Here is a 13,852-nt window from a genome sequence, read left to right on the forward strand (position 1 = left end):
AGCCTTCAATATGCACTTGTAGTTTGCTAATAGTCATTTTGTCTGTCACCCCTTTTGGCAAGATGTTTCATGTCACACTGATGGGGTTTCTCCACCATAGAGTTAGAATGAATGGAAAATAATTCTAGAAATAATTCTATGGTCTTATTATTCCTTCACGCCAGGTTTCCCCTGGAGAGGCTCCCACACTTCACCCCCGACACAATGGAGTTCCAGGTACACAGAAACCACGTGAGTTTACTTTGCTGTCTTTTAGTCCTGTGTCGTGCCAGTTGATCAAATACAATACCATGTTTGAGACTTGAATCTCTCCTTCCCCTTTGCAGTCGCCTGTGGTCAGAGGCAGCGCAGGCTTCGCCGAGGGCTCGACGACGCAACCCTACGTTTACAACCTAATGCTGCAGCCAGAGGAAGTGAGGTCGCTACGTTTGAAATTCTCCCCGTCAGCAACCACACGGTTTCCTCTCTGCTTATGCTAAGGCATGTTAACCCTATAGCCTGTAGGACTTAACCAGTTGTCCACTTACATAAGTCTCTGGTTTGTGTCCCAAATGGCATCCTGTTCCCTATATTGTGTACTACTTTTGACCAGGGTCTATGGGGTTGTGGTCAAATGTAGTGCACTATATAGGGGATAGTGTGCCATTTTAATGTACAGTGTTTGTTTATTTTTCCTTTTATTTAACGAGGCAAGTCAGTTAATAACATTCTTATTTACAATGACAGCCTAGGAACAGTGGGTTAACTGCCTTGTTCAGGGGCAGAACGACAGATTTTTACCTTGGCAGCTCAGGGATTCGATCTAGCAAACTTTCGGTTACTGGCCCAACACTAACCACTAGGCTACCTGCCGTTTATGCTATCTGCTTGAGGTCAGGATCACTCTGAAGTTCCGGCAAGCTCTGATGTTGCTTCTTAATCTGCACCTCTGAGGGCAGGGTGCTGATTTGAGACGTTGAGCTATGAATATCTCTGTTGGACTGAGGAGGACGGGCAGAAGAGGAATATAGTCTCCCAGGTGCTGTAGTAGCTACAGGGTTACAGAGAGAAGTCAGCAGTCAGACCATATCTTTTACAGCCTATGACTGTTAAATGTTTTTTTTACTTTCTCGATAAGTTCATTTGTCGACTTGGCCATATTGGTGGTTGTGTGGATGAATGAATTGCAATTTGAATCATATCGTTTGTGTGAATAAAATAAACTGCTGTTTATTGTACTATTGATAACTGTGTATGTCTCTACAGGAACAACCTGACAGTGATGGAGTTCCTGGTGGTGCAGGGTCAGGGCAGCTATGAAAGGCTGAAGGTAGGGGGCAAGGCCCCGGGACCAGGGGGATTCCTCAGGTTCAAGATGACTGAGTCTCTACTGAAGGACTGCACAGACAGTGAGTGGTCTAGAATCCAGTTTGTTATAGATCCCTGCATGCACAGACAGTGAGTGGTCTAGAATCCAGTTTGTTATAGATCCCTGCATGCACAGACAGTGAGTGGTCTAGAATCCAGTTTGTTATAGATCCCTGCATGCACAGACAGTGAGTGGTCTAGAATCCAGTTTGTTATAGATCCCTGCATCCACAGACAGTGAGTGGTCTAGAATCCAGTTTGTTATAGATCCCTGCATCCACAGACAGGAAACCATTACTTATCGGCGGGTTGAACTCCGAGAATAGTCTTGCAGAGCCCTTTTGATAGTTTGTTTATGCTTGTGTATTTGTGTAAATTATATATTTGATCTCTAGACACACAAGCCTCTGCAGCTAAAAATAGATATGAATGAAAGAGAAAATTGTCAAGAGGTAAGTGACAAATTAACTTTGTGAACCTTGTTTCAGAAATGAAGTCGAAGGAGCCGAACGTCACTCTGAGAAAATCCTTTAAGTTAGAGAACACTGGACAGCTGGAAATTAACATTCAATCCACTGAAATAAACGGACGTCTCTGTGAAGGATTCGGCTTTAAAGTCCTTAATTGCCAAGAGTTTTCACTAAAACCCAATGCTTCGAAAGAAATCGTCATATTGTAAGTAAACCTATAGCTAGCTGTTTAAAGTTAATAGATAAATATCCCATGAATCACTACAATTGTTTTGTGCTTGCTTTGTTTAATCACTAGTACCTCCAATGACCAACTGAAATGACCAATGTTGACGTGTCTCTTCATCTCTCTCAGGTTCACGCCAGACTTCACAGCCTCCAGGGTGATCCGGGAGTTAAAGTTCATCACCACCGGAGGCTCTTACTTTGTGTTCTCCCTCAACGCCTCTCTGCCCTACCACATGCTGGCTGCCTGTGCTGCTGTCCTCCCCAGACCCAACTGGGAGCTGGAGCTCTATGTCATCATCTCTGTCATCATGAGGTGAGAGGGGGAGCCTCACAAAAAGAACACATTTGAATTCTATGGGTGGATCCCCGCCTAGACCGTGTGTTCCCTAGATTAGTTCAGAGGCCCAGTATCCAGAACTAGGCTCATAGGTTGCACCCCATATATCATGAATTATCTTGGCATATCAGCCTTTCTACATGTTCAAAATACTTTTATTTAGCTACATTTCTTGGACAGATATTTCCCCTGTATCTAAGGCTGTAAGGATTACTAAAGTTGCCTCTATCTGTTGTGCCCAGCTCTATGTTTTTGCTGGTGATTGTAGCGGCCTATCTGGAGGCCCTGGGGATCTGGGAGCCGTTCAAGAGACGCATGTGTTTCGAAACATCCAGCACCTCCATGGAGACAGGGAGGCCCTTTGACCTCAGGGAAATAGTACGACTTCAAAGCGATGCACAGTGAGTTTGTTTTCTGAATGTACGTTTTTGTGTAAACTTTGTCTGACATATGTTGACGTTAGTATCTGAAATGGTTTGATGAGTAGATCGGAGATGTTTAGTGTGTAAATATTTTATTCTATAATTACTAACTTCTCAGTATTTTGTCTCCCAGTATGAATGGGTACGGTGGAGAAGCCAACCACAACTCCCTGCGAGGGATGCCAGGCTCTGCCTCCAGGGCTGCTAGCAGGAACACCAGAGGAGGCCACAACCGAGGCCCCACACAACCCCCGATCCCTCCCTCCCAGCCAGGCTCCAAAGTCTCAGACAGTACCCCCTCCTCTGGCCAACAGGCCAGCCGCAAGGCCCGGAGCCCCAAGCAGCCACAGCCAGCTCCAGAGAACCAGCAGCACCCTTCACAGACTGGTCCTTCAGCCCCAGGAAGAAATCCCCTAGATGGGCCACGCCGGCACAGCTCGGAGGACTCGGACTATGTGAGCCTGGTGGAGACCATGGATAAAGACCTGGACAGACCAGAGTCTGCTGAGGAGGGGGGGAATCAGGATGCAGTTTATGGCAAAGGTACCTACCTGGATATTAGTATTAACCCTGAGAAACATATGCTTTTGTGTTGAGAATTTGGATGGCCCTTAAAATGTGATTACCTGCTTATTTAACAACTGACTCATTCAGGGGTACACAGTACGAACACTCCTATTATTGACAGGATTTGGGCCTGTTCACCCCGCTGTCATCCAGAAGGCGAGGTTAGTACAGGTGCATCAAAGCTGGGACAGAGAGACTGAAAAACAGCTTCTATCTCAAGGATCATCAGACTGTTAAACAGCCACCACTAACATTGAGTGGCTGCTGCCAACACACTGTCAATGACACTGACTCAACCCCAGCCACTTTAATAATGGGAATTGATGGGAAATTATGTAAATATATCACTAGCCACTTTAAACAATGCTACCTTATATAATGTTACTTACCCTACATTATTCATCTCATATGCATACGTATATACTGTACTCTATATCATCGACTGCATCCTTATGTAATACATGTATCACTAGCCACTTTAACTATGCCACTTGGTTTACATACTCATCTCATATGTATATACTGTACTCGATATCATCTACTGTATCTTGCCTATGCTGCTCTGTACCATCACTCATTCATATATCCTTATGTACATATTCTTTATCCCCTTACACTGTGTATAAGACAGTAGTTTTTTGGAATTGTTAGTTAGATTACTTGTTCGTTATTACTGCATTGTCGGAACTAGAAGCACAAGCATTTCGCTACACTCGCATTAACATCTGCTAACCATGTGTATGTGACAAATAAAATTTGATTTGATTTGGATTTGATTCAGTTCACACAGTGTATTGAATCTGTCATCTTCTTCCCTCCTTCCAGCCAGTGCAGCCAAAGGGAAAGTGCAGCAGACCAAAGCCAAGGCCCCAAAGAAGAAGGAAGAGCGGGAGAAGAGGAACAAGGGAAGAGCTCAGGGAGGAGAGGAACTGAGGGAGGACAACGATGACAGCTCCTCCACCACCACAGAGAACTCCAACCCAGACATAATGGAGGACAACAAAGGGAAGAAGAAATATGATACTCCTGAAGCTCACTCAAAGTCCAAGAACAAGAAGCCAGCAGCCATTACAAAGGAGAAGAGCCAAATGGATGCAAAGTCTAGGTGGGGTTTAGTTTATTTTTATTTAACCTTTATTTAACCAGGTACGACCCATTTGAGGTTAAAAACCTATTTTGCGAGGGTGACCTGGCAAGAAGGAAAAACAGGGCAATAGCAACGTGTACATAATATTACCCCAAAAATACAAAATACACACAAGACGGTGTCAGAAGTTACAGATACAGCTGAAGATTAGAAAACAACTGCAGCTATCACAAACCGTGTCGTCAATCAGAGTCTTAAGTTGGGTTCCTCTTTGGTTATTCCGGCTTGTACACATTTTTCTCAATGACCCCGATACAAAATTCTGACATGCTCAGCTCTTCGTAAGTTCTGTACATCTTTGGGTTCGGTAGCCTAGGAGTAATCTGACATGTATGAAAAAGGGACAGCACTCACAAATAAAGCATTCCTTTTGTATTCAGACGTGATTGAGCTTCCAGACATTGACCACTTTATTCCATGTTGCTTTTCCACAGCTCACTGGAGCTTCCATACGTTACCCCACTGGAAAACAAGCGCAAGAGCTTCAATTCCAAGAACATGGTGGTGGTGCAGCAGGCCCTGGCCAGCAGCTCAACAACAACAACCATAACAAGACCCATACCTCCTAAACCAAGAGGTCAGTTACTACCTTTCCAGCTAACTGACCTTTTGACTTTTCTGTTTTCTCACATTGACATGGCAAATGTCTTGTTTGGTTTTTACCTGCCTTTTTTCCCACTGACTTGGGAGACACCTTTTCAGGACTGTGTAGGGTTATGTTTGAGTCTCGTTCCCTCCTCTCAAACCCCAGTGCCTCGTGTGAAGCTGGAAGACTTCCGCCCCTCTCTCCTGGCTAAGTTCCTGTTCAACGAACCGGTGGTGCAGGAGCTGGGGAACAGCAGCGGCTCAGAAGGGGAGAAGGACATCTCTCCTCCCCCGGAGTGGGACTGTGTTCCCCTCCACATAGCACACAATGGTGAGTTATGTAGTGCACTACCACAACCCCCTCATACCTGCTCCAAACCCGTTTCCCCACCTCTTCTAGCATATGAACTCTTTTTAACTTCCTGAATCAAGCATGTATCAATCCAGTCTTTCAAATAAAAACAAACCAATTGAGTATTGTGATAAAGGCAGCCATATGACATGCATCTCCCCGTTTCCTCTCAGCTGTGGACAGTCTCCAGCAGATCTCCCTGCAGACCATGAACGCTGATCCCTTCCTGAAGAGACCCATCAGAACCCCTCCTCCTCATCTGATCCTTTCCTAAAGAGAACCATCAGAACCCCTCCTCCTCCTTCGTCTGATCCCTTCCTAAAGAGAACCATCGGAACCCCTCCTCCTCCTTCGTCTGATCCCTTCCTAAAGAGAACCATCGGAACCCCTCCTCCTCCTTCGTCTGATCCCTTCCTAAAGAGAACCATCGGAACCCCTCCCCCTCCCTCGTCTGATCCCTTCCTGAAGAGAAACATCGGAACCCCTCCCCCTCCCTCGTCTGGCTTCTCTCTGTATGACTCCTATAGTGGCATGGTCAACACTGCTACCAGGTGAACAAACCTACAACAACAGAGACCTGCACAGCTCTTCATCTTAAACTGATCTAGAAGTCATACAACTATCTGTGTAGTTACCTGTGCCAGAGTGACATGAAACATACACAACCTAAGGTGTGATGAAAAGAAGAATGCCAAAAGAATAACTGCAAAATATATGTAGATCAAGATAAAAATGTAATCTACATCCAAGTGTGGTTATTTCTAAATACCAAAGTCTTCTTTGTTTCTGTGTGTTTTCCAGCGAAGTGGGTCTGATGTCTACTGCATCAGGCATAAAGAACAAGCTGACCAAGTTGGTCTCCGTACCTGGTCAGAATGGGAACCCTACCTTCGCTGCTGTGGCGGCTGGATTCGACAAAAGCCCAGGTCAGTCAGATGTCCTGTCTCCGACCACTTCTTCCCCCATGTCCCAAATGGACCCCTCGCCCCTTGACTCTAGCCCCTACACTCTCAGCATCTGTGTAAAATTTAGATGATTGGATGTGTCTAAGCAATATGGCCATCTAGCCAATCAAAATCTAATTTGAATTATCACATGCTTTGTCAACAACAGGTGTGGACTAACAGGGAAATGCTTACTTATGGGCCCTTCCAACAACGCAGAGAGAGAGAAATAATAGAAACATAAAAAGCGCAATAATAAATACACAATGAGTAACATTAAAGTGGCAGTATACACATGGTACCAGTAGTGAGTCGATGTGCAGGGGTACGAGGTAGATATGTACATATAACTAGGAATAAAGTAACCGATAATAAATGGTAGCAGCAGCGGATGTGATTAGTCAAAGTTAGTGCAAAAAGGTTAACTGCAGATCGTCCGGGTAACTATTTAGCAGTCTTGTGGCTTGGAGGTAGAATCTGTTCAGGGTCCTGTTGGTTCCAGACTTGGTGCATCGGTACTGCTTGCTGTGCGTTAGCAGGGAGAACAGTCTATGACTTGGGTGGGTGGAGTAAACTTTTCTCTGACACCGCCTGGTATAGAGGTTCAGGATGGCAGGGAGCTCGGTCTCAGTGATGTACTGGGCAGTTCTCAGAACCCTCTAGTTCCTTGTGGTCGGATGCAGAGCAGTTTCCATACCAAGCAGTGATGCAGCCAGTAAAAATGCTCTCAATGGTGCAACTGTAGAACCTTTTGAGGATCTCAGGGCCCATGCCAAATCTTTTCAGCCTTCTGAGGGGAAGAGGTGTAGGCGTGCCCTCTTCTCAACTGTGTTGGTGCGTGTGGACCATGGTAGATCCTTGGTGATGTGGAATTTGACATTTCAAATTCTGATATGCACTTTGAAGATTTTTGAATAAGCCAACAAGATGAGTACTGAACAGCAAAATCACTAGCAGCTGAACAGCAAAATCACTAGCCTATGTCAATGTACTATTCCCCCATAGTAGAAAAGTTGACATTCTATTGGTCAGCTTGTTGAGAAAGAAATGGCCTATTCCATACAGACTCTGACAGTTGTGGGACGATAGAGCCCAAATTCATACAAAACACTGTTGCCAAAAGGGCACCGCAATGTGAGAAGAAAATACACGTCAGAAATTTAGAAAGAGAGATCTTATGGATTACTCTGATGCAAGGTAAGACATGCCTCATATGTATTCAAACAATGAAGTATATGTTTTCAAAATGCATACGTCCTTCAGCTCATTGCAAAGTGGTGTGTGACGCGCTGATGAAGCCTGCCTTCCGTTGCCGTTTGAGATGCTGCAGCATCTGACAGATTTTCCTCTACGGCTCTGTATCTGTTTAATGTACGCGTGTGACAAATGAGATGCATAACAAATATACCGTAACACACGGCAATTGAATTCCACAAAATTATGCAAATTAACCTATAGACTGATAAGCATGACCAGTCAAATGTATTTAGGCGAAAAAGCTTTATTTCACAATGGAATTTTCTTTTTGACACCAGTTTTATCTATAGGCATTAAAAAATATATTGTCCAACAGTCGGCTATTACTGGCTAACGGAAACCCTGACATAGACATAAAAATGGTATCTGCGAGTTCATTTGACTCTGGGGAAGTAGAGAAAGGGCCTCCTTTCCAAAATCCCGAAGTGTCCCTTTAATATTAGAGATCGTGCACAGCAGCTGTTAACAAAGAGACACGCACCTCCAAGGTGGAGTTCTTATCATATCACATCTACCTATCCAGTCCTTTCAGGGGGAAGGGGTTTGGCTAGGGGGTTGATATGGGAGTGAATGAAGAAGCTCAATGTGTCCACTCCTGTAGCTGTTGTGCTAACCTGCTGTTCTCTCCTCCGACCACCAGGGTGCAGTGCAACAAAGGCGGCTGTGGGGAGCAGAGACAGAGATGTCCTCCAACACCTCTCCTCTGTAGAGAGTGATGGATCAGACAGCTCGGGGTTGTGGAGCCCTGTAGGGAACGGCAGGAGACCCAGCCTCAACTCTGTCAACTCCTTCTCAGCCTTCGGACCCAGCAACACCTTCAACCTGTCTGGAGGTAAGCAGTTAGAAAAGCAGACAGAATAGCTTTTGAAATGCATGAATATGTCTAACTGCGACACAATAACACCTGCACTCTGTACACTCTCTTTCGAGAGAAGATCGCATGGAACAATGTGTTGTGATCTGTTACATGGTGTAGGTCCCTGAGTCTTTCATGGACATGTGACCGTCCAGGAAAAACATGGCCCTAGACGAGGCTGTTAAATTAACTACACTGAGTGTACAAAACATTAGGAACTTTCCATGACAGACTGACCAGGTGAAAGCTATGATCCCTTATTGATGTCACCAGTTAAATCCACTTCAGTCAGTGTAGATGAATGGGAGGAGATCGGTTAAAGAAGGGATTTTTAAGCCTGGAGACATTAGGACATGGATTGTGTAAGTGTGCCATTGAGGGTGAACAGACAAGACAAAAGTTTCACAGTGTCTTCAGAAAGTATTCACTACTTGTATTTTTTCAAATTATGTTCTTACAGCCTGAGTTTAAAATTAATTTAATGGAGATTTTTTGGTCACTGGCCCACACACAATTGCCCATAGTCAGTGGAATTATTTTTCAATAAAAATATTTTAAGTCACAATAAGTTGCATGGACTCACTCTGTGTGCAATAACGGTGTTTAACATTTTTCAATGACTACCTCATCTCTGTACCCCACACAATTAACTGTAAGTTCCGTCAGTCGAGCAGTGAATTGAATATCCCTTTGCGCATGTTGAAGTTATTAATTACACTTTGGATGGTGTATCAATACACCCAGTCACTATAAAGATACAGGCGTCCTTCCTAACTCAGTTGCTGAAGAGGAAGGAACCCCCTCAAGGATTTCGTCATGATGCCAATGGTGACTTTAAAACAGTTAAGAGTTTAATGGCTGTGATAGGAGAAAACTGAGGATGGATCAACATTGTAGTTACTCCACAATATTAACCTAATTGGCAGAGTGAAAAGAAGGAAGCCTGTACAGAAGAAAAAATATTCCAAAACATTTGGCAAAGCAATTACATTTTTGTCCTGAATACAAAGTGTTATTTTTATGGGCAAATCCAATAAAACACATTACCGAGTACCACCATTTTCAAGCATTGTGGCGGCTGCAATGGTTTAATGGGTATGCTTGTAATTGTTAAGGACTCGGGAGTTTTTCAATATACATTTTTTTTTACATAATGGAGGTAAGCACAGGCGATATCCTGAAGGAAAACCAGACACAGGGAGATGAATTCACCTTTCAGCAGGACAATAACCTTAACCACAAGGACACATCTACACTGGAATTGCTTACCAAGAAGACAGTGAATGTTCCTGAGTGGCCGAGTTACAATTTTGACTTAAATCTGCTTGAAAATCTATCAGTATTGAAAATGGTTGTCTAGCAATGATTAACAACCACTTTGACAGAGCTTGAATAATTTAAAAAAGAATAATAGACAAATATTGTACAATTCAGGTGTGCAATGCTCTTAGAGACGTACCTAGACAGATTCACAGCTGTAATTGCTGCCTAACGTAATTCTAACTTGTATTGACTCAGGGGTTGTGAATATGTTTGCATTCATACCCCTGAATGTAAATGATGTAAATAAATGTTCAGCATATTTGCAAACATTTCTACAAACATTGTCATTATGGGGTAGTGTGTGTAGATGGGTAAGAAAGAAAATACATTTTATAAATTTAATTCAGGCTGTAACACAACAAAATGTGGAATAAGTCAAGGGGTATGAATACTTTCTGAAGGCCCTGTAAGTGCCTTTTCAACAGGGTGTGGTAGTGGTACCCGGACACAGGTTTGAGTGTGTCAAGAACTGCAACGCTGCTGGGTTTTTTCACACTCAACAGTTTCCAGTGTGTATCAAGAATGGTCCACCACCCAAAGGACATCCAGCTAAATTGACACAACTGTGGGAAGCATTGGATTCAACATGGGCCAGCACCCCTGTGGAACGCTTTCAACACCATGTAGTCCATGCCCCGACGAATGAAGGCTCTTCCAAAGGCAAAAGGGGATGCAACTCAATATTAGGAAGGTGTTGCTAATGTTTTGTACACTCAGTGTATATGGAAACCAGTTGACGTTTGACTGTGCTGTGTAGTGTTCAGTGGGATGACCTCGGGAAGGAGTGCTATGGAGCCCCAGCAGAGTTGGCCTGAGTTCAGACATACCACCCCGTCCGTCTGGCCAAACGAGTCCCTGCAGCCTCTACAGCCCTGGCCCATACAGCCCAGCTCCAGCTCCCCTGCTACCCCCACCACGGTAAGACCTCTTTCACTGCTCCATACTTATGTAAAATGGCCTGAGTCTCTCCTGACACCCAACAGTATTCCCCATGTAGTGCACTACCTTTGACCAGAGCCACATTGGAACGCGAAAGTATCTATAGCGTAGGATGGCTGTCAGGAGAGACACAGGCAATTTCCCAGGTGAAACAGGGTGTGATTTGGGACGTTTACATGGGCACCAGAAGTGTCTTCCGTGTTGGAGTCACACTCTTCATTTAGTTAAAGGCCTAGTGAAAACAGAAAATCCCAATTTTTTTGATTGATGTTTCCACACTGAGGTTGGAATAATACTGTGACGATTATGTTAATGTACTTGAAAAGAAGGCCTAAAATTTCAGCCTGTTTTGGTAGGAGGGAGTTTTTTCCTTTCATGATGACATCGCCATGTGGTAAATTAGTTAATAGACCAATAAAGAGTTCTAAACCTTTCTGCCAATAACAGCTCATTTTAAATTTCCCCTCCCCACTCCCAGCTAAATTCTTCCTTGAGAAATTGCTCTTTGCTAAGAAGATATTTAGTCTCTTTGACCATTTTAATTGAAAACAATCACTGTTTAATTGTTACCCAGAAATGATTTGATATTGAGATAAATCTGTCTGCATTGGACCTTTTTATAAGGTCTGTTCCACAAAGACATCAGACTGTACTAGTAGTCCTGGTCCCTAACGGTCAGCCTCTCTCTCTCTCTCCTCTCATCCAGTCCATCCTGGGCAGCAGTAGCATGTGGGGCTCCAGCCCTCCATTCAGCCCCTCCATCTGGTCCACCAGCCCCCCCTCTGACTCCCCCCTACACTCCTTCTCTTCTTCCTCTGCTTCCCCCCTGACCGATCTGATGGGTAGCACTGACAGTGGAACCCCACTCCCGGCCCCAACAAAGCCCTCCCCCACGCAGCTGAGCCCCTCCTACAACCCCTGGAGCATGTGGAGGCCCACCTTCAGTAGACGAAGCTCGGAGCCCTGGCCCAACCAATCGGACAGCAGCACCGGCTGAAGGGGATGCCACCGCGGTCTCCTCCCACTGATAGACTGAGAAGAAGATGAATGCATTTTCCCCTGTTTTGAATTTCACCAAATTCCTATTATAATGTACACATTGGATTTCTAAGCAAATTATGTCCTCAGAATTAGTCTGTTTCTATGACGACTTGGCAAACTTATCAACAAAACAATATTAGTAGAAGAATCCTTATCAGACTGACATAATATGGTTAAATGCAGCTGTTTTTTTTTTCCAAATACATCCTCGGTAATGTTTTTGATAGCAGTGACGGACCTAAGTGCAATCAGGAACAATCTGAGAAATAATATTCTGTTCATTATTTAGTACTGCTGTTTTGGCATTACATTAGAGTTACTTATTGGAATCCAGCACAGTGTTTAAGCCTTATCATCGCTCCATTAGAGATTATTATTTAAGGGTTACAATCAGTTAAGACTGGCAGTAAAGGGATTTTTTGGTGAAAAGTCATTTTCATGACTGCTGTGTCAAGTCGATGCCAGTGGCATCAGAAGACCATGACTTTACGTTTCTATGCCATTGCAAGCCTGAACACATTTTGTTTTATTTGTCGAACAACTCACAACATTCATGGCCAATATTGGCGAGAGATGCTTTTTAAGTTATTTTAATTACCATGCTAAGTTTTAAAGTCTGTTAAGAGAGGGTTTTCATTTCCTTTTTAAAGTTTGAAAAATGTTGGTGGATACAAAGCTTCCCCTCTTTCTGACATGTTGGTAATGTGGGACATTTGTCACAGCTTCCATATAAAACATATGAGACAGTTATCATGGTGTAAAATGTGCTTCATTTGGTATTATTTATGTATGCCTTTTAATCATTTTTAACTGTTATCTAATCAATGCTACTTGAGTCAATAGCTATCATGTAGCCTAGCGGTTAAGAGCATTCGGCCAGTAATCCGCAAGCCAACTACGTGAAATCTGTCTGCGCCCTTGAGCAAGGCACTTAAACCTAATTTGCTCCTGTAAATCAATTTAAGAGCATCTGTTAAATGACTGATATGTAAATGTCTAACCTCCATTCCTCTGCTCCTACCTCTCTTCCAAGCTCACCTTTTTGAGTTGTCTCAGGTCTGCTCCACTAGGTGGCAGCACAGCGCTAGAATAGAATAATAATAATATACTACAGAAGACAGGTTGCGTCAAAGGCAGCTGGTGGAGGTCGGTGCCTGATCAAGGTTGTAATCATTAGTTCAAACAGGTCTATACAAGGGCTTCTATTGGTCAAATTCGGGTATGTTTATCCCCGTTTTTGTTCCGTTTGCTTCCGTTTAAGAAACATTTTAACAATCGGTGGAATGAATACACAGTTCACTTTTCATAGCAACCACATACAAACAGCATAATCACTTTTCTTGTTGTATAATTCCTACTTGAATTTACACTCCTCCTCTCACCTTTAACCTTCGCTTGTGGACTTCAGTGCAGCTGTCTGACCAGGTGGATTTTTTTTTTTCTTCTCTCAAGCCCAATCTTTTTTCCACGCAACCACTACACAGCCTACATCGTTGTCAATTTCAACCTATTCGCAAACATAGTCAACATGGCTACTATAACTAATGCGTAAGTAAACCAGCAGTGTACAGCAAGCAGTTTAGCAGTTACACGGACGGGCCCTCTTAGCAATACATTTATAAAACTGAAAGCTTACCTTGACTTGGAAGAGTTCCAGTGTTGGATAGCCTTAGCCAGCTAGCTAACATTAGCATTCCTCTCTGTTTGAGTAGGCTAAATTAGCTCGCTGCATTAGCTAAGTGAAAAAAATACAATGACAATAGCTAGCTAGCTTTCTCTCTGCTGCCTATCCTTAATTTAGGAAACACATTATTCAAAACTATTGTCTTTCCCTCTGTCAACTACTTACATTTTATGCACTGCAGTGCTAACTAGCTGTAGTTTATGCTTTCAGTACTACATTAATTATCTGAACCTTTGATTGGTTGGACAACATGTCAGTTCATGCTGCAAGAGCTCTGAATAGGTTGGAGGACATCCTCTGGAAGTTGTCATATTACTGTGTAAGTCTATGGAAGGGGTGAGAACCATGAGCCT

At 43.5% G+C, this 13,852-nt stretch overlaps 1 protein-coding gene across 1 annotated transcript in view; it reads left to right on the forward strand.

Moving 5' to 3' along the window:
- Positions 1–12,565, forward strand: part of LOC112221203 (transmembrane protein 131-like) — a 32,068-nt gene extending 19,503 nt beyond the window's left edge. Inside the window, 17 exon segments of the mRNA XM_042319480.1 lie at positions 165–231; positions 327–435; positions 438–480; positions 1,246–1,388; positions 1,836–2,022; positions 2,173–2,358; positions 2,625–2,783; positions 2,938–3,347; positions 4,197–4,476; positions 4,953–5,095; positions 5,270–5,434; positions 5,629–5,691; positions 5,736–6,006; positions 6,257–6,381; positions 8,297–8,488; positions 10,593–10,753; positions 11,481–12,565. Of these exon segments, the coding sequence (XP_042175414.1) occupies positions 165–231; positions 327–435; positions 438–480; positions 1,246–1,388; positions 1,836–2,022; positions 2,173–2,358; positions 2,625–2,783; positions 2,938–3,347; positions 4,197–4,476; positions 4,953–5,095; positions 5,270–5,434; positions 5,629–5,691; positions 5,736–6,006; positions 6,257–6,381; positions 8,297–8,488; positions 10,593–10,753; positions 11,481–11,771 (2,995 nt within the window). The 3' untranslated portion in view covers positions 11,772–12,565.
- Positions 12,566–13,852: the final 1,287 nt, after the last annotated feature.

Source organism: Oncorhynchus tshawytscha, unplaced genomic scaffold (genome assembly GCF_018296145.1).
Source record: "Oncorhynchus tshawytscha isolate Ot180627B unplaced genomic scaffold, Otsh_v2.0 Un_scaffold_4246_pilon_pilon, whole genome shotgun sequence".
Taxonomy (NCBI): domain Eukaryota; kingdom Metazoa; phylum Chordata; class Actinopteri; order Salmoniformes; family Salmonidae; genus Oncorhynchus; species Oncorhynchus tshawytscha.